This window comes from Ammospiza nelsoni, chromosome 16, assembly GCF_027579445.1.
Source record: "Ammospiza nelsoni isolate bAmmNel1 chromosome 16, bAmmNel1.pri, whole genome shotgun sequence".
NCBI classification, from domain to species: Eukaryota; Metazoa; Chordata; class Aves; order Passeriformes; family Passerellidae; genus Ammospiza; species Ammospiza nelsoni.
In genome coordinates this window covers 11,569,536-11,596,343 of record NC_080648.1, presented here as the reverse complement: position 1 = coordinate 11,596,343, position 26,808 = coordinate 11,569,536, and the positions used below count along the sequence as shown (strand labels likewise).

Sequence of the window (26,808 nt, the reverse complement as noted above, 5' to 3'; positions counted from 1 at the left end):
TGTGAACTAACAGTACTGAGCCAGCCTCGTGTGCCTTACTGCATGAAGGAGGGCAAAAATCCTCATTTGGCTCTCAACTTCATATTTGCATTGTACATGCACATTAAAAGGGTGAAAAAACCTGGCTGAAAACAAAGAAAAGAAGGATGCAGCCTTAAAAATGGAAGAAGCTGCTGTCTACTGTCTGGTCAAGCAGGAGAAGGATTTGCAACCTGCAGAGGAAACAAAGCCAAGCTGCATCCATCACTACCTGCTGTGGGTGTGACGGAAACAGCAATTCTGGGGCTAAACTGAACAACCTTGACTGCCTGTGGTTAATTCCTCTACAACCAAGAGAAACCTCTTCCCTCAAGAGGAAGCACCTCTGGGTCCTGTTCTGGGGTCTGAGCCTGAAGATATGCCAGCACTTTGTTACTGTGGAACACAAATTCCCCAGGAAGCCTCTGCTGCAGAATTTCAAACCAGAAAAACCTGGCAATGCCTTCAGTGCAGTGCAGGGAGCTGCAGGACAGGCAAGGCTCTGCTCCAGTCCCTTCTTAAACAACAGAGCACACAATGTTGCTCTTGGGGCTCCCAGAAATTGGGAGTTTGGAGTATTTAATTGACTTGGTTTGTTGGGTTCATTTGCTTTTTATTTCTTCTTGGTTTACATGGTTTTAACTGTAAACTAACTCTGCACTCTCCTCTTGTCGTCTTATTTTTCTTCACCTTTTTAGTCTCTTTTGTTACATTATCTCTTCTCAGGCACATCCCATGCAGAGCAGGGCAGTGGATAAAAATCATTATTATTTTGATATCTGTATATGCCACTGTGGGATCAATTAAAACCACAAACTATTCCACAGTTCAACATTTTTAAGATTGTTGAAAAAACAGCAATTGTGCAGCAGAGAGCCATAAAAAAATATTTCAAAGAGGAATAACATGGCTTACAGCCGAGTCTGTTCAGCTTACAATGAAGATCAAGAAGCAAGCAGATTCCTTTACAGGGAGGAGATACTTTGTATTAACAAGTTTTTAAACTGCACAGAAAAAGATATACAAGTACTCATCCAATGGGTAGAAGTTGAAGCAACATAAACTGAAAACAGTAAGCTGTGGATTTTTGTTGGTAAAATTGGTTAATTCTAACCAGATCAGTGATATAATTGCTATCACCCTTATGCCCTTTTGATTTAACAGATCATGGCTGGAGGAAACACTTTTCTCAATACAAGTAGCTGGGTTCTGAGTGGGAGTTTTAGGTGAAATTGGGAGCTGACTGTAATATCAAACATGGCATTATGGCTCTTTCTGGCATTGACATATTAGAGAATACAGAAGGGAGGCGGTTTTGGTGCACTGAATAGACCCAAAACCTCTGTTAAGATTGTTGCTTCATTGCCACTCTCACTGCAGCTACTGCCAGAGAGGGATGGGACTGTCCAGGTGCTCCCTGCCCTGCCCAGGCTGCCCTAGTGCTGGAGGTGCTGCTCTGATATTGTGAACAACATGGGGATGTGCTTTGTGCTCCACACAGGGAGGGTGATGGTGTCTGAGCTCTCAGCTGGCTCTGGGTGTCCTTGAGCTTATCCCAGCTGTCAGGCTGTGCTCTGTGTGGTCAATGCTGGGATGGCCACCAAGCTCAGCGGAGGTGACACAGCCTCAGGGCTGTGGGCAGTGCATTGCGGCTGCTCAGGGGCTACTCCTACACATCACTGGCTTTGTGGCTGTACTTGGCATCTCTAGCAGTTACTCACCATTTCCTTGGTCACCATACAGATTAAATCCATGTTAAATTCAGATCAACTAACAAATCAAGAAACAACAATTATGTAACTCAAAACAGCAATGAAAATGCATTTTATTTACTTCCATTTCATGTTCTCGGCTATCACTTTTGGTGCAGGGGTTTTTAAAGGCATAAGGAGCAGCTAACAAGCGTCCACTGGCCTTTAGTGCTTTTGAAAAACCCCTTTAATATCCCAAATTAAAGCTAAAAAAATTTCTGTGAAAGGTTGAAGGCAAATCTCTCATTGATGTCACCAGGAAGATCTGTAATTGTTCCCTTAATGTACAGTTGCTCTTCCCATCTCCCCCAGTCATCTCCAAACTAAAAGTAGTTCACTATTCCAAACCACACTGTGGGCTTCTACACTCAAATTCCTGCACATGTCGTGTTCATGGAACTTCTTTCAATATCAATGAGAGTTCAGTCCCCAGAATGACTGCAGAAAGCACAAGAATCTGGAAGTGTCCACAAACAATCTACAATGCAGATAGAAAAGTCTTGTTTTACATACGCTGGCAAAAACTAAACAGCTTTCTATCTAGCTCCTACTTGAAGAAGTTTGATATCACTGAAGCTACAAGACAAGCTAACCTCCAAAGCTTATGAAATTATATTAAAATTTATATTTTCTCTGAGGAAATACCCCGAAGTCCTATTTTCTTCAGGTAAACAAGTCAGTATTCCGTCTTCAACTTGTGGAATATCCAGTGCTTGTAGGCATCAACTGTGACCACTGCCAGGCCTGCAAAACATTGACACAGAATACCAGAATAGTGCTTTACCCTCTCACAGCTCTGCAAGGCCACCATCCCCCTCCCAGCACAGAGCCTCTGCTGCCACAGCACCCAAGCCATCTGTTTGTAGTGGAGGAAGGCTGGAATTACCACTCTAGCACAGCTGTATCCACCCCACCAGTGCTGCAGCTCAGCTACCAAACCTTTTTGTGACCCCCTTTGGAAGTTCCCAGGCAAAGGCCTTTGGTTCTGCATGTACAGAGGTCTGTGCACGTGCAGCCACTCAGGAATGTTCAGGACATTGGAGTCATTGCTCAGGTGCAGTGGCTCCTCTGGGCTCCTGCTGCTGCCACTCCATCAGGAATGGTGGCAGGTACAGATCCTGCTGCACTCTGCTGCCACTGGGGCTGTGAGGAACTCATCTGAGGAGCCAGCAGGTCTCTGGATCTCTCCCCACTCCTTGGGGTGGTACAAGCACCCTGCCATCCCCTCATCACCAAAGGAGCAGAGCCGTGTGAGAGCAGGGAGTGGATCCCCCAGCAGGGCACCTGAAGCCCTGCCTGGTGCTCAGCTCAGATTGCTGCATTTGGCCTTTAGATTCTGAACAGTGTCCCTGCTGCCCTGCCCATGGCACAGAGCTGGACCTCAATCACCTCTAAAGACTGTTCCAAGCCCAGCCATTCTGTGCTCATCAATCATATCATCCCGATCAACAGACTTTATCAGAGAAACTGTTGGGTTTTGTACTGATTACACAGAGTCTAAGAGGAAATCTGTTTAGACTTCCATGTGCCTTACACACAAACATTTAGAAGAGCAGTTGTTGAATACAGAGCAGTCATGATCTTATTGCAGTGAGTTGAAAAGATGTGCTTTGCTCTGCAAATTCATGCCAGATCAGTTGATTATTTTCTCCTTCCATATGAAAATGTTTATGTGGGTGTTTCTGAATACTTTGTGAATAGCTCACAAAGACAAATTTTACTTCTAGGTAGTACTGGCAGCCTTGCTCAAAACTCAGTCATGATCTCAGCCTTTCACAAAACTTAGGGAGTTTTTCCCCCAGGAAATCTCTCTTCTTTTGTTTTCCCCTCTGGTTTGAAAGAATCTGAGACTGCTTTACAGCAATTCCAAAAAGCAGCTGAATGTTACCACTATATGTCAGCAGCAATGAATATGAGTGACAGAGAGGCTGCTAATGCTTATGAAATGTGGGTCAGGCTGAGACTGAGCCACTGATTTTTCTTGATCACTAAAATATTTGGTGTAACTTCATAGATTCATCAGTAGACATTCTGGGTAACACACTGAACTTACTGATACTGGGGGAACCTGAAACTCAGACAAGAATATTTTTTGTTTTTAGTCAACAAAACAAAATTCCTGCCTTTAATTTAACTGCATGGTGCTTTCCATGAGGTTAAGGCAACCAGGGAGCAGAGGACACACAGTCTTCTGTCAGACTTGTCCCATTTCAAACTGTAGCCAGTGACATCTTTCCAGTCACCACCAACATCCTCTCTTAACACACTGTAGCTGAGTGAGTTTTGGAAGCAAAGTTCCCAAACTGAACTTGTGCCCATAAGGGCACAAGAACTTTCTTGAGACCCCTAAAAGGTTTTCCAGCCCCAAGGCTCTGCAGGCAGGGCTGCCTTGCTGTGACACACAGGATGTGCATGCTGTGACTGAGGAGCTGCTGCTGGCTGTGTTTGTGTCAGTGCTGCTGCTGCACCCAGATGAGTATGGGAGCGCTCCCTAAAGCTTCTGGGGAGGATGGATTTGGGGAAGAAGGGAATAAGGCAAAAAACCCCATGTGTGTAACTGCACAGCTTGAGAGAGACCTTGCCAGAGCATGAACCCAATAATTTGGCCTGTTCTCATGGGGACAAATGTGATTAATTAAGAGTTTTGCAGCTCAGTCACGGCTTGGCCAGTGAATTCAGGAATTTTTTTGGATTACAAAACAGGTGGCAGAGAAATCCTCATCTGACCCCAAATTGGAACTGTTCCCAAGTGTCAATTCATCAATATTTTAGTTTAAAAACATCATAATCAAGACATTGGCACATGCTTTGTTTTATTCCCATGGGGAGTCACCTCTTCTGTATGCACTGCTCCTGACACTTCCTGTATATATAATGGTGATGAATTTATTTCTGTATGGATTTTTCGCCTGTGTATTTAAAAATCAGATGGTTTCTTTTAATGGCAAGCAACTTTCTGATGTGTTTTCTTTTCAGGAAACCAATAGATAAAATATTTAGATGAGCTTTTGTCTTCTGTAATTTCATAAATTCAGAATTTGAAATCCTTAAGCAAACCAGCAAAACGTGGGAGGTTTCAGCAATTTAAGACATCCCATGCAACAATGCAAAGTAAAATGACACCTGTAGTTCTAAGAATTTTACAGTAACCACTATCCTGGGTAAAGTTTTGGTTTTGCACTCAGCCAAATATGGCAGGTCTTGGGCAAGAATGCAAGAACTCACACATTGTAATGCACAACTGATTAAAATAAGTAATAAAAATTATTTGAACTATTAAGATGCCTTGAAGTTTCCAGCTTTCTCATAATGGTAAATAACTCCCCTGGCCTGTCAATATAATTTGTGCATTATAAAGGTGAATGCTGGTTCAATGCTGCCCTCTAGAGGAGACTTTTTAAAATATAAGCAAATTTTATGCAAATTTTGTGCTGTGTCTCTTAATTAACAGCACACCTGACTTTTGTGTAACTACAGTTTGAACAGATACTTGTAAAACCAGGAGTGTGTGGATAGAATTTTTTTTTCCTAATCTGGTATTTCTTTCTTGGGAAATACAACAGTAATCTCACGTTTTTTCAGTCCCAGATATCTGTTGGGACAGATATCTGTAAATTATCTGTTCCCCAGCTAATTTACAGCATTATGCACATATAATCTACCTATAGTAGGTTTCCTGACACATTTCTATTTTTTAAATTTTCAGCATGGAAGCTCTGAATTATTTTCTTTGTAGGCAACAGATTTCTCTCTAAGATATGCAAAATATTAATAACTGTAAATTATTGAGATATAAAAATTTACATGTCCCCAAACCATTCATCCTGGACAAATAGTGCAGGTATGTGGCTGAATTCACCTCAGTGAGTTTGGTTCCACTGTAATCCAGCAGAGAAAGGAGTGTCCAGAGGTGGAAAGAACCTCAGTATTGCTTTGTTTAATTTGAAATTCCTGCTTTTTACCTGTTCAGGGCAGGCTGACATGCTGAGCAGCACAGCCAGCCTTGCAGAGGTTTAACCAGGAGATTTTCAAGTGAGAAGTTACACATATGGGTAATTTCAAAAGGCCTGTGACACTCTGACTTGCCAAGGCAATCACTGTGGCACACACTGAACCTGGCACCTTTACAGGACAGAGTTTATGTAAGCACATTTCTTGACCCTTTGCAATAGTGGGTTGGTTTTTGTGGGTTTTTTTAACAAAAAGGAAGGGGCAGAGAGAAACTGGTCACTCTAGTTAGTCCAGTCTCAGTGTCACTGCAGTCACCTGCCTTTTAACCATGTCCCTGGCACTGCACTGGACCTGACCATAATTACTGTTTGAAATACTCCAGAGCTCCACCTGGGGGATCTATGACAGACTGAAGCAAACCAGTGAGTAAAAAAAAAATTCCTAAACTTTATTTTCCCTGCTGATAATTTATATTTGTAAGCTAAAAATTGCTTTTAGTACTTTCACATGCCCAGGTGAACTACTGCAACTTTGCCATATGCTTGTGTCCATCAGATGGCACAGCACAAGGGATGTGTGGCTGTTGTGTAACCTGCAGCTGAACTGAGTGCTGAAAATCTGTCAGTTAGATATGAATGGAGGAAGGACTCAATAGATTATATTATTGTATACTACTGTAGGGAGCCTGGGAGAAACCACAGCAAGGCTGGGAAACACGAGTTTTCCATGCATAAGAAGTTGAATTATTGACAAGAGAGTGGAGTAAGAAATACATTAGTAATATTTGTGGTTTTCCTGTGACTTAGGACAAAAAATTAATTCCTTTTTTGTTAAGTTCTGCTAGAAGTTGCCTTCAAGAGTGGTTTCATGGAAGAGTCAGCTCACTTCTGTGTCAGCTCACTTGTATGGTTTCTTACATAACTTAGATATTAATGAACAGAAACTTTAAAAGGAGTTGACCTATGTATCTGTAAATGACATTGATCCCATCTGCTGCTTTTTATTATAATGTTAAACACTGTATTTAAAAAGTTCATTTTACAGGAATTTATGAAGTGTAGGTGAGTGCTTATCAAACTTGTATTTCTGCAATTACATTAAAAAATTAAAGTCTGGTTTTGCAAAGCAAAAGCACCCATTGTATCCACTGAACTTGTAAATTTAGCAGGAAAGGTCCTAAGCTACCATCAGTGCAAATGAGAGCTGGAGCCTGTTGTGTTTGCTGGTTTGTTTTATAAACAGTTTCATAACAGCATTTTGAGTTTCAGTTTGGGTTTCTTTTTCTGCTATCTTAAAAACAATCAAAAATATTGAATATGAAGAATGTTCAGCACAAATACCACAGCCAAAACTGAAATTACTGCATTACATGACTTTGGACATAGAAATGATACAAAACTGATGTGTACAACAGCCTTTGAGAAACTGTACCTGCTGATACCTCAAATCTGTGTACAGTTTAGAAAAATAATCCAACATGTGCCTTATCTGTCCATGCTTGTTTTTAAATTATGTCAATAGAACTTAATCCTCCACCATGTTATGCAAGTGTCCCTTATTTACTTGAGTGGTTGCATCACGCCAGGGAGGCTGCTCAGAGGAGAAAGGGCTGTTTGTGTGTTTGCAGCTTGCCAAAAATGAGTTTTGAATGTATTTACATGATATTTTATACAAAACTGGCTAAATCTCTGTATATGACCTTTGAAAAGAAATATATAGCTATTAAAATTACAGAAAATGTACTTAACATCTCCATTTGCAAACTTTTTGTGACTTTTGATCATGTATGTGCCACGAAAAGTATTCTATTTACTCTTCTTTGGGGAACAACTACTTTAAAAATGAAGGCATTAATAACAGTATTTCTTATCCATTGTTTTAACATGTTAAAATGGTATTAATTAGTACTGCATCATGTATTTCTAGTTTAAAGCTGTAATGGACAATACATTACCTTGAGACCTAAAAAAACTTTTTTTCTTGTGCTTTTTTTAATAAAAGCAAAGACTCAATTTTATAAAATGGTCTCTCTGTACAGATTACTTTTACAATTGTGTGAATATGTATAATGAACTCTGCATTTGTAACCAAGAGCAAACTTTCCAAATTGTAAATGTTCAGGTTGTTATTATAAATAGCTAGTAAATATCTTAACCAGACAAGAGTTCAAATAAAGATTAACAGCCATTATTAACTTTTTCTCCACTGTCTTTTGTTCCTTAAAACCTGACCTTTATGAAACAATATAGTTAGACTAAGTTCAATCTAACTTTAAGCATACAGCAATTTGGTTTTGCATTCTCCATATTGCACAAAATTTAAACTGCTCCTGTGTTCATCAAGTAATTGCAGCTAGAGATAATTATTGGTGGCTATATCTAGTGAGCAAAGTCTGCCAAGTGTAGTTTTAAAATTATCAGTTCTATTTTTCTAGAGTTTTTAAAAGCTATTTGTCAGTTTAAACCAAAAAGAATGTGAACATGTATTTGAAAGGGAAAAAAAAGTGTCATTTTCTAGAATCAAGCTGGAAAAGTTGATGAACTTGGTTATGGGATACACCTAGCAGAAATTAATCCATCAAAGAACCTCCTTTCTGGTTCTTTATCCTATTTTTATTTAGGTAATTCCAGTCAAACAGGAATGGAAGAAAGATCATTCTAATCTGATTGACAGCATTTCCTCTTTTAATCCTAACTATTACCTGCTTTAGGATTGGCTCTGAAGGAGTCAGTCAGGTGTCTCCTTATCCGCCACCAACCAAACACAGGGCTACAACACGTAAAAGGCTGGGTCTACTTCTTCTTTAACAGTGATGTGGAAGAATTATTTAACTTCTACCACTTTGGCTACCCGCTTAAAAATTTCCAACTAGAAACTTCCTCAATGTGTATTTCAAACAAAGAGCACTATAGCAGTACTGATGATCCTGGAGAGCCCGAGGTGAGTGGGGTGTGGGGCTGGATGAACCCGAGCAGGGTAAAGCCCTGGGGTGTGCGGTTTAAGGGCGAGCTGCCAGCAGCCCTGCAGGGCCCCAGGGCCACAGCCTGTCCCCATCTGTCCCCACTGCTGCCTGGGAGGGAAGCGCTGCGCTGCCCGCCGGGTCCCTGGGTGAGCTCCAGCCCCGCTCCGGGCGCACGCAGGACCCGCCCCGTGCTCCGGGAGCGGCCGGGGCTGCTCTGGGCGCACAGCGGGGCAGTGCCCGTGGCCCTGCTCTGGGCTCCGGGGCTGCGCTGAGCGCACAGCGGGGCAGTGCCCGTGGCCCTGCTCCGGGTGCCGGGGCTGCGCTGGGCGCACAGCGGGGCAGTGCCCGTGTCCCTGCTCTGGGCTCCGGGGCTGCGCTGGGCGCACAGCGGGGCAGTGCCCGTGTCCCTGCTCCGGGTGCCGGGGCTGCGCTGGGCGCACAGCGGGGCAGTGCCCGTGTCCCTGCCGGGGCTGCTCTGGGCGCTCCGGCCGGGCACTGCCCGTGGCCCTGCTCCCGGTGCCTGGCTCTCCGGCCGGGCAGTGCCCGCGTTCCTTCTCCGCCGCTGCCGCTCCTCCCCTCCCCTCCGGCCCGGCCCCCGCAGGAGGCGGCCGCTCCCTCCTTCCCTCCCTTCCTTTCCCTCGCTCCGCTGCCGGCCCGCGGGCGGCTCGGCGGCCATGCGGGCGGTAGAGCCGCGCTCCCGGCAGCAGACCCTGGCCCTGCGGCGGCAGCTCGTCGGGTGAGTGCTGCGGGAGCGGGGCCGGAGCCGGGGCCGGGCGGGCGCTGCCGCCAGACGTGGCCGGGAGCGGGGCCGAGGCGCGGGCCCCGCCCGGCGGCAGCGCCATCGCGCCCGGGCTGGAGGCAGCGGCAGCGCCGGAGCGCCGCGCCCGCACAGCCCGGTGCGCTGCTGTAATTAACAGGAATTAGCCTTTCTTAAGGAGGGGGATTACGAAACTGCGCTGTAAAACCCGTATGATACCGAGGGCGCCTGTTTAGAGACTAAAGTGCTTAGAAAGCGGTTTCTAAGGAGGAGGCACGGCTGGGGCTGAGGCCGTGCTGGGCCAGGCAAGATTCTGGCTCAGCCACTATTATAGCCCGTCTTTCAGGAAACTAATTATACCAAAAGCGTGATGGAATTAACAACAAACGTCTGTTCTCTTTGACAGAATGAGGGACAAGACTCAGTTCTAAACTTCTCCTTACCGGTGGTGTTTCAAGCAGCCTAAAGAAAGTCTTAATTCTATAGACGATCACCAATTATGGCAACACAACTCTTTTATTTAACTGAGGGAATATTTTCGTACCATATATATTCAAATCCAAGGCTACTTTTATGTGCTGTATAATTACAAAAGTTGGGCTGAAAGTAAAAGCTGAAATTAGAATTATGCCAGTTACATGCACCTGAAAAATATTACACTGGGTATCAAATCTTTTTCCAATTGATTTGCCCTTCCACGGGCAACAGAGACCCAGCCTCTGCAAGCACTTTCTCAGCATCTTTTGAACAGTTAGGAGAAGCTTAGAAAAACTCCCAACTGTTTTGCCAGCTCACAGAGAAAGTATCAAAATACCTGCTGGGAGGGATAAGATAATGAAGCACTTTCTTACTTCACCATTGTCCTTTGTCATCCATTTGACAATGGCTTTGTATTTAGCGTCAAATTATTTCTGAATAAGCCATCTTTTACTAAATGAAGTGTGGAAGTTTGGCATTCCCCTTCAGTCTCAAATCTCTGCAACTCCTACTTAGGCAGATGTGTTTCCATTTTACTTGTTTGGCAATTCATTTAAAAAGTGAAACAAAACAAATGCACTTAAGTAAAGCCAGCCTAATAAAATAACTCAGTGTTCTAGCTATGGTTAGTGAAGCTGTAGCAATCACCTGCAGCAAACTATCTGGAAAATCAGAACCTTGGCAGGAATAGCAAGAACATAGTAAGAATCATAAAAAGAACATAGCACAAGGTAAGAGACACTACAGAACAAAAAGGGCAGACAGCACAGACAGTAAGGAATTGCAGTTAAGACAGGATGAAACTATAGAGGTGAGTCCTACTGCTTTGGCTAGACCCTTGAGTAGGATTTTCAGGTTTGGAGTGAGCTCTTTTCCTTTTAATCTAAGAAAAACTGAGTACAAGGCCTTTAGTTTAGGGGCCAAAAGCAGAGTAACTGTGCCAGCAAACAGGAGAAATGTTTTTTACCAGTAGGATAAACTAAACTCACTAAGATATTTTGCTTTCTGATGCTTCTCATAGCTCTTCCTGCAAGCTGTTTTTTCCTCATGATCCAGTGAAGATCACGAAGGCCAAGGGCCAGTATATGTATGATGAGAATGGGAGACAGTACCTTGACTGCATAAACAACGTGGCTCATGGTAAGCTAAAGTCGTGGCACTGGATGTTATTTGATGCTGTTTTTTTAAGCAGAACAAAGAACAAGCAGTACTTTTACTGTGTTTGCACTGTGCTGGGGGAGGGGGTGTTTAATTGGAAAAGTGGAAGGAAACTTTCTTGAGCGTGTAGTTTGGGGAATTGCAGTGTTCTTGAATTTGGGTGTGTGAATGTGCTTTCCAGACTTGCTTCCTGTCCTGTCTTCCTAGAAATGTGTCTAAAACATAGAGATTTTTTTCCATGGAAACTCAAGTAAAGCACCTCACTGTAAAATGAATAAGTGACATTTTGATGGTTTTATAAAAGTTACTGGTAAGTGTACAGTCACAAAACCACTGTGTGCTCAGTGTGGTGCCTTAATTGTGTATAATTAAGTGACTGCTGCTTTCTTACAGGATTTGAAATCTCTCTAACCTAACCCCTACCCCAGGGCTAGTAATTCTTTGATATTAAATCTTACCTGCACCTTCTCAAACTCCTGAAACTGTGGCAATGTCTAAATCCAAGCATCAAATCAGACACTATTTGTTTTAGCAGATCAATTTCCAGTACTAACTACAAACCTTATATACAGTAGGAGGCAACTTCAAACCTTCTGAGGAGCACAAAAATGTTTTTACAAGATTTACCATTATTAAGGCCCTACTGATAATATCTCTGTACCATTAGAGAAATGTAAGTGTTAATCTAGCATGTGCATGAACACCATGGGTAATGTGAAGAACTCTCAAAGCACTCTCCACATTCTCTTGCAGTTGGACACTGTCACCCTGATGTAGTAAAGGCAGCCCATGAACAGAATCAGTTGTTAAATACAAATTCTCGTTACCTTCATGACAACGTGGTTGATTATGCAGAGAGACTTTCAAAAACACTACCTGAGAAATTATGCATCTTCTATTTTTTGAATTCTGGGTAAGTTGGATACATTAAAATTGATAGAGGGGCTTTACTAGGTATATACAGACAAGGACACAATTTCTTATCAACAACCAGTTTCTGGTGTGGATGTCTAGATACTGATAAAAACATGGGTCTGGTTCTGCAGGCTCTCAACCTGGGAACTAAACTTGTGCTTTATTTAAGAAGAGTTTTATTCTATTTGTAAGACCTTGGACCTCAAAACAGTAATGTAAATATTTGCTGTATTAGTTTCTTGTCTGATTTGTCTTCTGACTTGACAGTTATTCTCAAAATTAAATGTACCAATGCATTGCTTCTGTTGGGGGCGGGGATGGACATATTCTTAAGCAAACTTCTTCTGGAAGAAAAAAAAAGAAAAGCCAAATTGTTTCTCAGAAAGTAGTTCCTGTACTCAGTAATTCCTGTGCTCTGGCTTTTTAAGATGGATTCTGTTCTGATCAACAGTCCTACCTAGTGAGTGCTGATTACTGAGGAATTTGTGCATAATATGCAGCAAGTTCTGTCTGTTCTCTGCACACACAAAGAGCAGTGCAAGGGAAGTTAGCTTTCAAAACTCCAGATATCCACAATGAAACAATTGCTGAATTTTTTCCATTGTAGGTCTGAAGCCAACGACCTTGCCCTGAGACTGGCACGGCAGTACACAAAACACCAGGATGTGATTGTTTTAGACCAGTGAGTACATGGGCATTTTGGGGGTACAAGGCTCAGTTTTGGTCAGAGCATTTCTGAAATCTTCCTGTAGTAGAAAGACTGTAACCAGGAAGCTGAGGGAAATAATTTTCCCCTCTGTTGAGTGTTTGCCAGCCCAGCCCTGAGAGCTGTGCTGGGCTCTCCAGTCAGTACTGGACAGCTGTTGCACACTGCAAGGAGGGGCCATCAGTGACCTGCAGTGAGAGGGGCTGGGTTTGTTCTGCTACAAGGGACAGCCTGATAGATCTCACTGCAGCTACAACTGTCTCATGGAAGGAGCAAAAGCATGGGAGCCAGCTGTGAAGATGTATGGTGACAGGAAAAACTACCTCAGATGTAAGTTCAAACCTGAGGAATTTTGATAAGACATAGGAAAAAATGTCTTTCACCATGAATGGAGTCAAGTATTAGAACAGGATGCCTACAGTCACTGGAAACTCCATTGCTGGAAGATATTCAGAAATAGGCCCTTCCCATTCTGCAATCTTGTGATACTGCTCAGGTCTTCCCTGCTGTGATTCCAGTCACCAGTGGCAAGTCCTGTCCCTCTGCATCCTTTATATGAAAAAAAAAATCCAAGTAGTACTAAGCTTATTGATAGAAAAGAAATTGCAGAGCTGTTCTCAGCTAAAGTTAGTGAATTTCCTACCAGCTGGTGATAGCAGCTGGCTACTTTGTACTATTTGGAATGCTAATACTAAAGAACTCTTGATACTGAGGAAATTACTGTTTAGTTCTGCCAATTGTTTTTTAAGTGCTTACCATGGACATCTGACATCTTTGATTGACATAAGCCCATATAAATTCAGAAATCTAGAAGGACAAAAGGAATGGGTCCACGTGGTATGTACCTCAACCTATACCTATCAATTACTTGTCAATTGAGTGAAGTTGTTTTTATGTTATATTGAATGTAGGATATTATTTCTTTGCATAGGCTCCTGTTCCAGACACATACAGAGGACTTTATAGAGAAGACCATGAAGATCCAGTAACAGCCTATGCTGATGAAGTAAAAAATATTATTGAGCATGCACAGAAGAGAGGCAGAAAGGTAAGATATCATTTCCTTAACTGTTTGTCTTGCCTTAGAAATGAATGTGCCTGATTGTAAGTACAATTCACACTTACTAAACTAAGTGGGATGGACTTGTCAAAAAGTAAAGGTCACATTAATAATCAAAAACCATCTAAGGACAAAGAGCTTGCTCCACAACTTTCTGTATTGTGTTCAAATATTATATGCTGTGTTTTAGATTGCTGCATTTTTTGTTGAATCTCTACCAAGTGTTGGTGGTCAAATCATTCCCCCAGCAGGATATTTTCAGAAGGTTGCAGAGTAAGTGGTCATTCATTATCTTTTTTAACTTAACATATTTGGTAAATAGATAATTCTCTGCCTGCTGTATATTACAAAGCTTGACAGGTAGGAAATTACCCAAACCTTCATGTTAGAATGTGAACTTTGTATATGGCAAAGATTGCTTATAAACACACAGTATGCAGTATAGCCTTGTATGTGTTTGTTTCCTCAAAGTTTGCAAAGTAACACTTTCTGCATGCTCCTAAACAATAAATGTTATGTTCTCTTTCCTTTAAAGAGACAATAAAATCTGTTTTCTTACAGGCATGTGCACAAGGCAGGAGGTGTATTTATTGCTGATGAAATTCAAGTTGGCTTTGGCAGGGTTGGCAAGCACTTCTGGGCATTCCAGCTTCAGGGAGAGGATTTTATACCTGATATTGTCACTATGGGGAAGCCAATAGGAAATGGGCACCCACTTGCTTGTGTAGCAACAGCAAAAGAAATTGCAGAAGCTTTTGCGGCCACAGGAGTGGAGTATTTTAATACAGTAAGTAAACAGCTGCCCACTTCTGTAAAGGAGCCTAAGGATTAAATCAGATACTCATGGTGTGTTTTTATTGGTATTTACCACACAGTAACTAAAGAGGAACTGTGTCACTGTACTATTTCTGTTTCTAGCCTGTGACTATGTATTGGCTCCATCTGATCAAAGTAATAATGTGCTCCTTGTATCACTGAGGCTACACTTTCAGTGACATGATTTCATCTTTCTTCCCTTTCCATGGCTGTGTGTTCCTTTCCTGGGCTCAGTTTGGTGGGAACCCTGTTTCATGTGCCATTGGATTAGCTGTGTTGGATGTAATTGAGAAGGAACACCTTCAGGCTCATGCCACAGAGGTAGGCAGCTTCTTGATGAAGACACTCAAGGAGCAGCAAATCAAGCATCCCATCATTGGTGATGTCAGGTATCAGTGCCTTATTTATATTTTTGGCAGCTTTCTCTTGGTTCACTCAGTGCAATCCAACAGATGTTGTTTTAAGAAATTAATTAAATTTTGCGTTTTCAGTGAAAATAGCCTCCTGTACAACTAAGTAAAACTAACTTGAGCTTATCTGAAGTCTCATATACTTTGCCACTCTGGGCCACTACTGTTTTATCAATTTATTAGCTGCTAAAACTGTTGAACTGCTTCAACTGCTACTGTTCAAACTGCTGTTTGAAGTCAAAGTTCAAGTGCACAGGGTACAGAAGTGATGAGCTAGATAGAAAACCTACTTAACATCCTGTCCTGCTCTGCCAGGGTGAGCAGACAGAAGTCTCTATTACCACATTTCTTCAGAACAGCAAAACTTTTTTCTAACAGTAGCCAAACATCAGGTAACTCTCATGCAGTGAAGGTCTGGTGTTAAAAAACCTTTTTTTTTAGTTCACTTGTACTTCCTTCCTCTGACACTGACTCTGACAGACTGAGTGCTTTTATTTCTTTTACAGAGGTTGTGGCTTATTCATTGGAGTGGACTTAATCAAGGACCAAGCAGAAAGGACTCCAGCCACAGCAGAAGCAGAGGAACTAATAACAAGGTACAGGACTTGCTAAAACACAACCAGCTGGCCAAAAGTGAAACCAGTCAGTGTAGAAAGTGTGACATCCTGCAGGCTGGTTTTGCAAGTTTTCCTGAGCTACATGCAGAGGAAAATGTAATTCTTCATTACTGTTCTTTCCAGACTTAAGGAAAAATATATTCTACTGAGTACAGATGGACCAGGAAGAAATGTGCTGAAATTCAAGCCCCCGATGTGTTTTAATATGGAGGATGCAAAATTTGTTGTGGAGACAATTGACCAAATACTAACAGGTAAAAAATGATCAAAACCCTCAAAAATAGTGGGTGGTTCTGAACTTTCTTGAAGACAATGCTGAGCTACTGAGCCAGATTTTCACAAATGCTAAAATGGAGCAAAGATGGTAAATGCTGGGCACACAGCCTTCCCTTCCCAGTTATTCTGTGAAGTTCTCCAACAAAACTACTTCCTCTGCAGATGCATGTGCTTTTTAAAATAGCTTTGCTCTGGCTGAGGTTTGAGTGTTTACCTTATCCAAACAAGCACAATTTGTAAAATATGTCCTGTTCCTGAAAGCTGTAATCTATGTGCTTTTGCCACTTAGCTTTTTATACAACTTCTACAAACTTAGCATTAAGAAATGTGTAAATTATGTCACAAAGTCATGGCTTTTCTAAGTTGTTTCTTATTCTCTCTTTAGATATGGAAAAAGAATGTCTGAGTGAAAAGAAAACAACTGTTTGTTCCACCTGAGCAGGTATTTACCTACAGCCACCCAGTACTATTTAAAAGCCAACTTCTAAACATAACTTCAGAAGTACTTTCAGAATAAAGCTTCCTCAGAGATGCTTTTACTCAAAGTTTGCAGGAATTTCTGGGAATCTCCAGGCATGGACCACACTTGTGTACATCCAGCATTCACAACCGCCCTCCATCAGTCTGACCCTCCCAGCAGCACTGTGTGCATCACTTGTTGTAAGCAAGGGCCAACATGTCCCAGACATGACTGTCTCTAGAGCATGCAAATGACTGCACATCCACACAAACAGAGCTTTTCTGCTTGCTGCTTAGTGCCTTCAGGCTCTACCTGCATAAACACTTCTTTCTCAGCAGATCTCCCCTTAAGTGTCATTTCAGGTTCACAGCTGGCATCTCATCCTTCGGGATCCATTCACCCCTAGACTCAAAAGTTTGTGGGTATCAGAGTAAGATTGGTCTTGTTAGTCTTCAAAGCCTTGTTATGTCTTCATCTGTTGAGGTCCCTCAGTAGGTTGCCAAGAGAACATCTAGCTGCAACTCGGTTTGCTGCACACCCATGAGCACAGTGTAACTCACAGTTAACACCTTGGTAACAACACCCTTTGTACACTCGGTACTTCTCCAACCTTCTCTGACTAAAAGACACCCACATGTTTGGTAGAACTCTGGATAGCTGGGCAGCAGTGCACCTAACGTGGTCATTGTGAGCACTGTAATCACTGGTGACCTCAACCACCAGGAGATTCACAGTGCTATGGCCCTGAGCTAAGGAGAAATATGGTTTTAGTTCAATGTATATTAGTATAGCAGGCACAAGAGAAATGTGTTAATATTTTATTTAGCAAGTTAATGGAAAGACATACAGCTGTTTATACTACTTATTCTTAGGAACAGAAAGATTACTGAACAGTGCCAGTGCAAATTAGAGGCCTAATGACTTAATGTACTTATCTGTGATTTAAACTAAGCAAGAAAAATGCCTTTATTTTCTACAGGAAACCAAGAATGCAAAAAGCCTCTTACTAAGTACAGTACTAGTAAGACACTTACATATAATGTAAGCGAAAGTGAGGCAATGAAGTAATTTCTTTTAATGGTACTTTTACAAAAAAAACCCATAACATTATTTTCTTTCCATAGGTTTCAAACAATGTTCAAGATCTACTACTAAGAAACATTATTCTACTATAATAATGCACATTTAATCTTCATCCTAGCATGTCTTAGACCAGATAAGTCACCTCTGATTTTTCTGTTTTCATTTATCTTGTTTTTAGTAAAAGCTCTAGGAGAAATAAATTTTACAAGAGCTTGTCTTAACTCTGGCAGTGTGGAATTAGCTTTTATTTAAAACTGCATATCTAAAACTGATTCTAAAGGAGGATTTTTCTAATGGTCACTACAAAATACATTTGCTAAATTTGTGTACTTTCAGGTTATGACTTTTTCAAATCAGGATGAGCCAATGGGTGTTCTGATATTTTCAAGTCTTCAGCTATCTTTGCAAACACCATTCCAGGTGCCAGTACACCCAGTCCTTCCCAGGACTCTGTTGAGTTTCAGCAGCCAGTGTCAGAACAAGGTCCCTAAGTAGCACTGTATTCAACAAACACTCTCAAGCCACCAGTTAAAGTCAAAAACTTCAGTTCCAAATTCCTGACATCAAACACATGAGGGACAGACAGCTGAGGGCTATTGGCTCCCAAACCACTTCTTACAAACACAGTCTGTCCTCGAGAAATACCCAAGTAGGATTAGTAAATTAAGAGGAGTTTACAGCCATAAGCAACAACCTTGTGTACAAGCCTTCACTTTCACCAGGCAGTTCTTTGTATCACAAACTTTTCATGCAAAGAAGAAAGGGAAAAGCCAGCTCTGCATTTAAGTACCAGTATCCTCAGTTCCTGCCTAAGGCCACATCACCTGGTAAGGAAGCATTACCTGAGCACCTACTTACAAAGACCAGCACAACAATACCAGCTGACAAACTCCTGCTAGGACACTACCAGCCACAAGGCCTGCAGCACTATGGCCCTGCTACCATGCAGGTTTCCCACTGGAGGGCCAAGTGCTTGCTAGAAAAATATTCTGCTACCCCTTATTTCACAGAAAAAAAATATTCAAAGTATGTAATAAAGTATTTAAATTTTAAATCTTGAGACAGTAATACTTCTAAATACTGTACTCATTTGTTTCAGTGATCTGCTGGTTTTTTATTTGCATTAAATTGGGCTGGAGGTTACATGGTCCAGCTGTAAAATTGCCAACTATAAGATTTAAAATCTGATATTTTTTTTTCAATACTGAAGACTTACACCTAACACCAGAAGAGTCTTACAGACTTCTAAATTTACAAGCTAGCTTTTCTTTTCAAGGACAACCAGCAGGGAGCAGCAGATTATAGTCCATGCAGAAATAGCAGCATCCCTTGATAAAAAAACTGCAAAGGTCACTAGTAACATGTGTTTGTTTCTTGTCTTAGTTACTTGGTTTGATTCCACTTGCAGGTGTTACTTGTTCAAAGAGAATTTGTTACAAGAAAAAAAATATTGCCAGATTTTAGCTTTAAAAGGAGATTACAATCAAATTGATCACTGCAACAAAGATTAGAAGTTTACTTTGTGCAGTAGAGCTTACTACTTATAGTCTGCAACAAGACAGGCAAATCACATGACAGTTATTGCCTTAAAATAGCAGTAAACTAACAGTAAAGTCAAAAAAGGAGAGTATTTCTAGCTGGTCACATCTCTAGAGAAAGAGATGTTTTTTCCACCCACAATTGCAGTGGAAGTTCCTTTAGCCTTTTCTATTATACAAAAAGGCTGCAAAAATTCAGACTTTGCATTGGTAATTGAATGTCTGTCCAACCTGCCTGTCAAGGCAGGTATATACAGCCTATTAACAACTTGCAGACAAGTCTCAGACTCAAGACAGTGAAATATGGAGGAAGTGCAGCCAGCTTCTTGCACACCTCTCAGCTCCCTCCTGCAATGCTGTCCAGACTCCCAAGCCCTGACACCTGCAGCTCTGGCTCCTCCTAGCAGAGCCCAAAGCAGACACCAGTGCAGTCACTCTGAGCCTCTGTGCCTGCCTAGAGCAGAGCCACCACCTCACCAGCACAGCCCCACCACAGCTGGGGCTCCTCACCTGAGCTCTCCTCCACAACCTCCAGGCACAAGTGACAGCAGGTTTGAGCTGCCACTTAAACTGCAAGTGAGCATGACTACCAACACAGCCTTCTAGTTTTAAGATTAAAAACATTTAAGCACAACTCTTAATCTATCAAGGTACTGCCATGAACTAAGTTCTGGGAACAGGATACTGGTGTTTTACTAACACATGAGCTGAAGAATGGCACAAGACACTAGATTACGCCTTTTTTATTTCAAAAGCTAGGATAGCTCCAATATCCATGTCATGGTGAATCAGAACACATGTAAAATACCTTACAATACATTAGATTCCAAAAAGGTACCAAAAAGTACAGTAAAATTAACACTTCCATTACAGGAAATGTATGACACAAAAACAATACAAAATAAAAAGGTGGAAAGTGACACTGGTTCCCTAAGATGCATCTCATTCTGTACAACTGGAGTAATGCAGAGTCCATAGTTAACTCCAAGAGGCAGTCCCTAGATGCAGAGCTGCAGCTTTAAGCAGACCCTCAAAATCAGTTTCAGTTTAACCTATTAATAAAATCATTAATTAATATCTTCAGCAATGCTGAAAATTACACACCACACTGTCTAGACAACTAGTTATTGGTAAGTAATAAACATGTAAAACATTTCCAGGGAGCTCTTCCAAGTAAGATGCACATTTAACAGGCCATAGAAATTTATTGTAAAGTTAAATTTGGTACAGAACTGAAGTATCCATCTACAGCATTGTATACAAAACCTATGCAGTCATTTTCCAAAAGAGACCATGCCACTGCATACCTGAATAAGTTTGATCAATATGGCTTGTAGTTATTCTGATGACCACCACGTCTTGGTGTCTTCCCATAATTTGCACTGCCTTGACCTATGAACAAGAGAACAAATGCATTAAACTGCTAATTAGTTATGCTTGCTTATACCCAATACAGTTCTCTTTACTTACTGTAATCATAGCCTGGTCCATATCCATAATACCCATATCCTGAATAATCATAGCCTCCATAGCCACCATAACCTTGCTGATAGCCGTATCCTTGATTCCCATAACCCTGGTTCCAGTAATTGCCATAACCTTGATTCCAATTTTGACTTTGAGCTATAGAAGGGAAAACCATCCACAAAATCCCATTTTAGTACACACAACTTATTTAGAATGTGTCCATACTAAAGTAGTGTGTGTGGTACTTACCGCCGCCTCTTCCACCTCTGCCTCTTCCTCCATAGCTACCTCTTCCTCCTCCACTACTGAACTGTTGCTGCTGGTACACTTCTTTTGGCTGTGCTACCTTAATCTCACACTGCAAATAAAAAACAAGGAAGAGTCTGTCAAGTGTCTCAGAGCAGCATTGCCCCACCTGAGCACCTGGAGAAGCCAGAGGTTCCTCTGGAGGCAAAGGAGGTGTACGTGCTGTGCTGCTGGTCAGGTGAGCAGCACTAATGCAGGGACATCTGATTTACTGTGCCACCTGGGCAAAGGTGAGTCCCTGCCAGCCTTTCCCAGAGGCCACTGCTGGCAGGGCATTTTATCCTGCCTATTCCCTACCATCAGTTGCACCATGAAGAGGTGCTGAGGCCACCTCTCCTGCAGGAGCCACAAGGCTGCCCTGTCACCTGGCACAAGCTCCAGGACAAGGCTGTTGCTGTCAGACTGCTTCACCTGACCTGCACTGAATGAACAGGATTCTGAGAAATGCACAAAAGAACTTTTCCTGGCAGCCATTGTACACACTACATACTGTGTGTGTGGATGGACTGGACCACACCCCTACCAACACCTGAAATCACCATTCATCAAATACTAACAGGTAAAAGCAACCAGAACTGACATTTCCAAAACAAGGTTCCCAGGCTGCAGTTCAAGCTGTCAGCCAAGTGCCAGGTTCCTGGATCTGTGCACAGTCCAAGACTAAAGCTACTGTGCTGCAAAAGGAACAGCACCTGAGCAAGCCTGGCTTGGAGTTCTTTACCACAGGACCTTTAAGGTAATCTGCTTTTTATTATCTATGGCTAAAACACAAAAACAAGTCATACATACGATACAGGGATTTCTCAGCTCTCTTGGCATTTAGGCATTCATCTCTCCTGCAAACAAACTTCACTTCTAACCAGTGACTTCCCCACTGCACTAGGTTTGCCAAAATTTGTTCTGTATTGCGTCAAGACCAGTTTTAAACCAAATCCAAGTCAGTGTCAGACAGTATAACCCAGTGTAATGAACTCTGAAGTTATGTGGTCAGCACAGGCCTCAGCAAGGGAACAGGGACACCTCGAGCCAGTACACCTCATTTGCCTCCAGTCTCTCTACAGTTGTTGATCCATGAGTCTCTCTCCATGAGCAGTCAGCTGGTCAGAGCACCTCACACCACCCTTACAGCAGCTCCCATAACCAGCTGACCCAGCATAAATTTCCTCAAGTATACATTCACTCCCTGGATCCTTGTAGTGGGTTTACATGATAAGGTTTTAGTAGCAGGGGGGCTGCAGAGGGGCTCCAGAGAGAAGAAAGCAGAAGCTGTCCCCCAGCAGACAAAGCCACTTTCAGCCAGGTGCTTGCAAAATTAGGCATCTGCAAGGCTTTAGTTTATGCAAGTGCTCTGTGCTGAAAATAGGCATCTACCTGCTGGAATGGCTTACCCTGCTACACAAACCAATTTCTCCACATCTATTTAATGAATGCAATTAGATACTTAAGATACAAAAGGCCCTAAAATCCAGCAATGAAAGCCACAAGTATTGTCAAAGAGCTTTGGTAGCCTCTGTGATAAAACTTAGGGCAAAACACTGCTATGGTAAAATTCAAGCTGTCCTTATTGCAAATTCAGTACTTTGACACAAGGGGTCTACAAAAGCCTTTTCAGGTTACAGATGTAGAGGTATAATCCTTGGACAAAGAGTTACAAGTCAGAGTTTGTACCTTGCTTCCACTGACGTTATGGAATTTCTTCTCCAAAACCTTCTTCACTGGATCCTCTTCCTTGAAAGTGATGAACACAAAGCCCCTCCTTTTGTTGGTCTTTGGATCCATTGGCAGTTCAATTGCTTCAATCTGAAGATGTGAAATACTATTTTCAGACTCATGCTTTAGATGAACAGTCAAATGCACAGAAACTGGGACAGCAAAACTGTAAATTTTCTCTTTACGCATATTATGCGACACCAAAATTGCAAGCTTCTCTATGCTAACAGTGGCTTTCAGATCCAAGATTTCCATTTTACAACTCTTCAAAGTGGTGTTAACATCAGCTAAAATGCTTTGAGTTAAAGACAAGAGTCTCTAACTAGCAATGGAAGCACCTAGTGCAGGAAGTGCCACCTTTGCTCTCAAGGTGGGAAACTTCTGGATGTTACAGAAGGGTTGATACATCTGAAGTTAACTTACTCTGAAACTTGCAAATTATTAATAAACTACACAGCAACTGGAGACTATACTTTCTGAGTTCACAAAGATACCATTACACACCTCTCCAAACTCTCCAAAGTATTCCCTGATTTTCTCTTCTGTAGCTTCTGGATTTAGCCCACCAACAAATATTTTCTTCACTGGATCCTTTTTCATTGCCATGGCCTTCTTGGGATCAATTAGTCGTCCATCTAGTCTGTGTTCTTTCTGTTCCAGAACCTAAAAGACAATTTGGTATGATTAACTCAAGTTGAAAACTTTCCCCTAGAAGTTAAAGATCTAAAATATTTTGCTCAAATTCACCTTTTCAACACTCCCAGGTTCTTTGAAGAGAATAAATCCAAAGCCTCTGGATCTTCCTGTGTTAGGGTCCATCTTTATCGTACAGTCGGTTACCTCACCAAATTTGGTGAAATAATCTTTCAAGTCTTTTTTGCTTGTATCCCAACTGAGGCCACCAACAAACATCTTCCTGAAATTTCAAGGAGAGAAGAGCTATTCAGATTCAGGAAGCACTGAGAGCAGGCCATGCAGTAAGAGGCTCAGTGGTACACACCTCAGCAGCATTGTCAGAACAGGACTGTCTGTTCCCAGTGCAACACCTGCACCTTGTCAAAAGCTGCTGATATTACAGAGTGCACAAGGGTGGGCTTCTCCCCCTCTTTTTGAGGGAATGCCACAATGCACCCTGCCATTGTTTAGGGTAATACAAAAATTAATAATAGCCTGAAATATTCCTTGCCAGTAACTTTTGTTCCTAATGAAAGTATTCTATAATTTGCAAGAAAGCAGTATTGATTATCAAGTCCTGCCAACTCGGATTTTGCAAAGAACTTAGGATCATTCCTACTGCTCTGAAAACATTCAGCAAAGAATAAGGTATCAAAAGCAAAGTAGTTGAGCTCTCTTAGGTTTTGGTTAAAGAGCTGTGAAAATTTTAGACCGGGTATCTGTGACCTCCAATAACATTCACATACAACAGATGGGACTTTGGACCTGCCTTAACTACTGTGTTGTGCACTGCTTCCTGCTTAGTTACTGACTCTAGTTCTGTCTTCATCTGTACTACAGGAGTCTCTCCATCCTCAGTTTTAATTCCAAGTGGGCGGATACAGTTCTTCCCTGCCCACTTTCCCATACAAAATACCCTCTGAAGGAGGATATCTAGCTCAAAGAACTAAATTCAAGGCACAATACAGAAGTGAAGCTAACAAACAAAACAGTGATAGCAGGCAATAAGGCATTTTTCAAATGCTTTACTTCAAATGAAAACATTAATAACATGGCTGCATTTTCTATTTTCATAGTTTCCAAGGTAACAAACTAAGCTTTTAAAAGCATTCAAGCCTTTTTATCTAACTATAGACTGAAGCAGTTCAAGTTGTCATTACTCTTGCTTGGAGGTAACCTAGATTGACACTGGAAGGTAGCAGCACTTCAGAAACGAAACCATGCTTAGTTAAAATTGGCTTTTGGTGTTTATGTGTAACTTTGCAACAACGGGCATCTGTTTATGTACAAGAGGCAATTGGGGGGGGTTTCCCTTTTTTATTGAACTGGGTGAAACCATCCCCTTTATCTGCTGAAGTTTTCTCAGCAGAGCAAGCCGTGCACTGTCGGTGAGTGCAGCAGGAAGCACCGGGCCCCCACACAGCGTGTGCTTCCTGCAGCCATTACAGCAGAGCCCTGGAGGAACGGCCTAGGGAACTTACTCACCCTTTCGACACCAGGGCAGAGAAAGGGGCTTGGGGATTCCTTCCCATCCCAACAGCTGCCTGTGGCTGCTCTAACCTGTACGGACTGACAGCACACCCTGTCATCGCTGACCACACTCACAGAACAATCAAGATATGGGGGATGACAGGAATTTGTCTGGAGGCAGCTTTGGCTGCTCTATGGCACTGCCACATGCTAGACTCACCTCTCACCACAGCACTATGTGTTACACTTTGCAATTTGCAGTGCTTTGTTTTGCAACTGGAAAAACCGATACCTAATTTAAATAACACAGTAGTTAAAACTTTTGAACCTTTGAAACTGAGACAAAAAAAAAACGGTATTTGGATTTGCCTTCATAGGTCACAAACTGGACAACTGCACCCTTAACACGAAGTCATATTTCCCTCCTGAGTGCATTTGTGCAGCTAAACTGAAGCTTATTTTAGCTCATAACAAAACACTGTAAAATCAGTGCCTTGGACAGCATTACATTTTTCACATACGTCAATCCCTCTGAATAAGTGCTTTTCTAAGAAGTTTCATACCGATTTGGGGCTGAAGCTTGTCACCTCCTGTTTATGAAAGGAAAATACATCACCCTTTTTTCAGCACAAAATACTAGAAACGTTAAAAAAAAAATTCGTACAGAGCTAAAAGCCTGGTTCACAATCCTTGTAGTGTGTGCAAAGAGTACATCCGGCCTCAGCTCGTGGGAAGCTTGTGCAAGTGTTACTCGTTCCTTTATAGTTAAAAATCTATTGCACTGGCTTCAGCGCTCTGTTTAACCGAAGGGATCTGACCCTCTGGTTCAGAGCTCAGCGGTAACAAAGGGAGTCCCAATTAAATACTTGAGGTAGCCCGAATAACAAAGAACTGCTTGAGAAATAGCCAGGTAATATTCGTGTCATTTACGCGTGTTTATGAACAGACCAACTACGATAGGAAAGAAATTCCTCTTGTACACAGAAGAATTCCACCACCAAAGCACAGCGAAACAAACTACACTGAGTCCTCCAGAAATCCCTTGCAAGACTTAAGGCAGTTTCTGACAATGCTGCAAAGTAGCACACCAAAATAGCTCTTACCGATTTAAACACACCGCGCATTATCTCAATCGTGCTGGTTTTCCTTTTACTTCCCTTAAAAAATACTTAGGTTATCAACGCCGCCTTCCAAGGCCAGGATTATTTTTTACGTGCTTTACACAAAACATTCACATTTCCACCGACGCCAGCGGCGATGGGCCACGCGATCCCCGCAAAGTTTGAGCCAGCCCCCCTCCCCCAACAGAAAGCAACTCCTTCCATCCGCCCCTTTCGCTAAAGAGGGAAAGGATGAAGAAAACGCGGGAGAGGTAAATCCCCTTCCATTTTACAGCGTGAGACGGCAACAGCCCCGCTCGGCGCCCCTCCCCCAGCCGCCACATGGCGCCAACAAAAGGCAGCGCCAGAACAAAGGAAGCGCTGGTGCTGCAGGGCCCCGGCTCGGCGGGGCCGCTCCCGCCGCCCTCCCGAGCGGGGCCGGGGGCGCTGCCGCCGCAGGGCCGCGCCGGGCCCGGCGCTCCGCACATGGCGCCCGCGCTTACCCCGCGTCCTCCTCGTTCTTGCTGGCGTTGATCTGATCGCCCTCGGCCCCATTCTGGCTGGCGGCCGTGCCCGCTGTTCCCGCCGCCGGGCCGGCTCCCGCCGCCGCCGCCGTCGCCGCTCCCGCCGCTCCCGCCGCCGCAGCGGCCGCGCCGGTCTCGGCCTGCTGCTCCCCGGCGCTCTCGGCCGCTTCGTGCCCGTTCTGGGTGGCGCCCGCCGCCAGCTGCTGCTCCGCTTCCGACATGGTGCCCCGTCCGCAGAGGCAGAGGGTCGAGAGACGCCTGCGAGAGACGAGCGCGGGTCAGCGCGGCGGCTCCTCCCCGGCCGGGCCGGTCTGATCCGGTCCGCTCACACCCCTCCCCCTTCCCGCCGCCGCCATCCCGCTCGTACTCACTTTTAAAATCCGCTCCCGATAAAACCCGGGCTGACCGAAGTCTAATTAAAACCTCCCCGGCACTGGCGCTGGAGCCGATCCCGCTCCCCGCGGCTGCTCCGCACCGGCCCCACGGCCACCGCCGCCTCCCCCTCAGACACGTACTCGGGCCCGCGCCCGCGACGCGTGGCCGCCTTTATACCGCCGGAGCCTGCGCCACACCGCAACAAGGCGCGTCCTGATTAGGTGTC

At 43.1% G+C, this 26,808-nt stretch overlaps 2 protein-coding genes across 10 annotated transcripts; one reads left to right on the top strand and one right to left on the bottom strand.

The window, feature by feature from the left end:
- Positions 1-1,810: 1,810 nt before the first annotated feature.
- Positions 1,811-26,808, bottom strand: HNRNPAB (heterogeneous nuclear ribonucleoprotein A/B). 7 transcript variants are annotated; one of them, XM_059483290.1, is made up of 9 exons: positions 26,579-26,808; positions 26,187-26,465; positions 23,186-23,354; positions 22,943-23,101; positions 22,397-22,528; positions 20,672-20,780; positions 20,426-20,578; positions 20,263-20,347; positions 1,811-2,513 (listed from the first exon to the last, which is right to left on the bottom strand). In XM_059483290.1, exons 2-8 carry the CDS (start codon positions 26,426-26,428, stop codon positions 20,277-20,279), a joined length of 1,035 nt encoding a protein of 344 aa, XP_059339273.1. In that variant the 5' UTR covers positions 26,429-26,465; positions 26,579-26,808; the 3' UTR covers positions 1,811-2,513; positions 20,263-20,276. The 7 variants fall into 7 exon arrangements, with proteins under 7 accessions (XP_059339273.1, XP_059339277.1, XP_059339276.1 ...); XM_059483293.1 differs by lacking the exon at positions 1,811-2,513 and adding an exon at positions 9,937-12,333; XM_059483291.1 differs by lacking the exon at positions 1,811-2,513 and adding an exon at positions 19,684-20,007.
- PHYKPL (5-phosphohydroxy-L-lysine phospho-lyase) lies at positions 8,603-17,638 on the top strand. Of its 3 annotated transcripts, none has more exons than XM_059483288.1 (13): positions 8,603-8,660; positions 10,938-11,056; positions 11,828-11,987; positions 12,597-12,671; positions 13,445-13,532; positions 13,627-13,743; positions 13,946-14,028; positions 14,317-14,542; positions 14,806-14,960; positions 15,488-15,577; positions 15,722-15,852; positions 16,260-16,316; positions 17,459-17,638. In XM_059483288.1, the coding sequence occupies exons 1-12, from the start codon at positions 8,641-8,643 to the stop codon at positions 16,310-16,312; spliced, it is 1,317 nt and encodes a 438-aa protein (XP_059339271.1). In that variant the 5' UTR covers positions 8,603-8,640; the 3' UTR covers positions 16,313-16,316; positions 17,459-17,638. The 3 variants fall into 3 exon arrangements, with proteins under 3 accessions (XP_059339271.1, XP_059339269.1, XP_059339270.1); XM_059483286.1 differs by lacking the exon at positions 8,603-8,660 and adding an exon at positions 9,316-9,418; XM_059483287.1 differs by lacking the exon at positions 8,603-8,660 and adding an exon at positions 9,316-9,418 and having other exon boundaries at positions 16,421-17,638.

Coding starts and splice junctions, on each gene's coding strand:
- PHYKPL (XM_059483286.1), top strand. CDS start 9,357: ATGCGGGCGGTAGAGCCGCGCTCCCGGCAGCAGACCCTGGCCCTGCGG. Junction 13,533..13,626: donor AAAAGGAATGGGTCCACGTG/GTATGTACCTCA, acceptor TTCTTTGCATAG/GCTCCTGTTCCAGACACATA. Junction 15,578..15,721: donor GCAGAGGAACTAATAACAAG/GTACAGGACTTG, acceptor TGTTCTTTCCAG/ACTTAAGGAAAAATATATTC.
- HNRNPAB (XM_059483290.1), bottom strand. CDS start 26,428: ATGTCGGAAGCGGAGCAGCAGCTGGCGGCGGGCGCCACCCAGAACGGG. Junction 22,529..22,942: donor ACTTTGGAGAGTTTGGAGAG/GTGTGTAATGGT, acceptor TCACATCTTCAG/ATTGAAGCAATTGAACTGCC. Junction 20,348..20,425: donor TGGACCAGGCTATGATTACA/GTAAGTAAAGAG, acceptor TCTTGTTCATAG/GTCAAGGCAGTGCAAATTAT.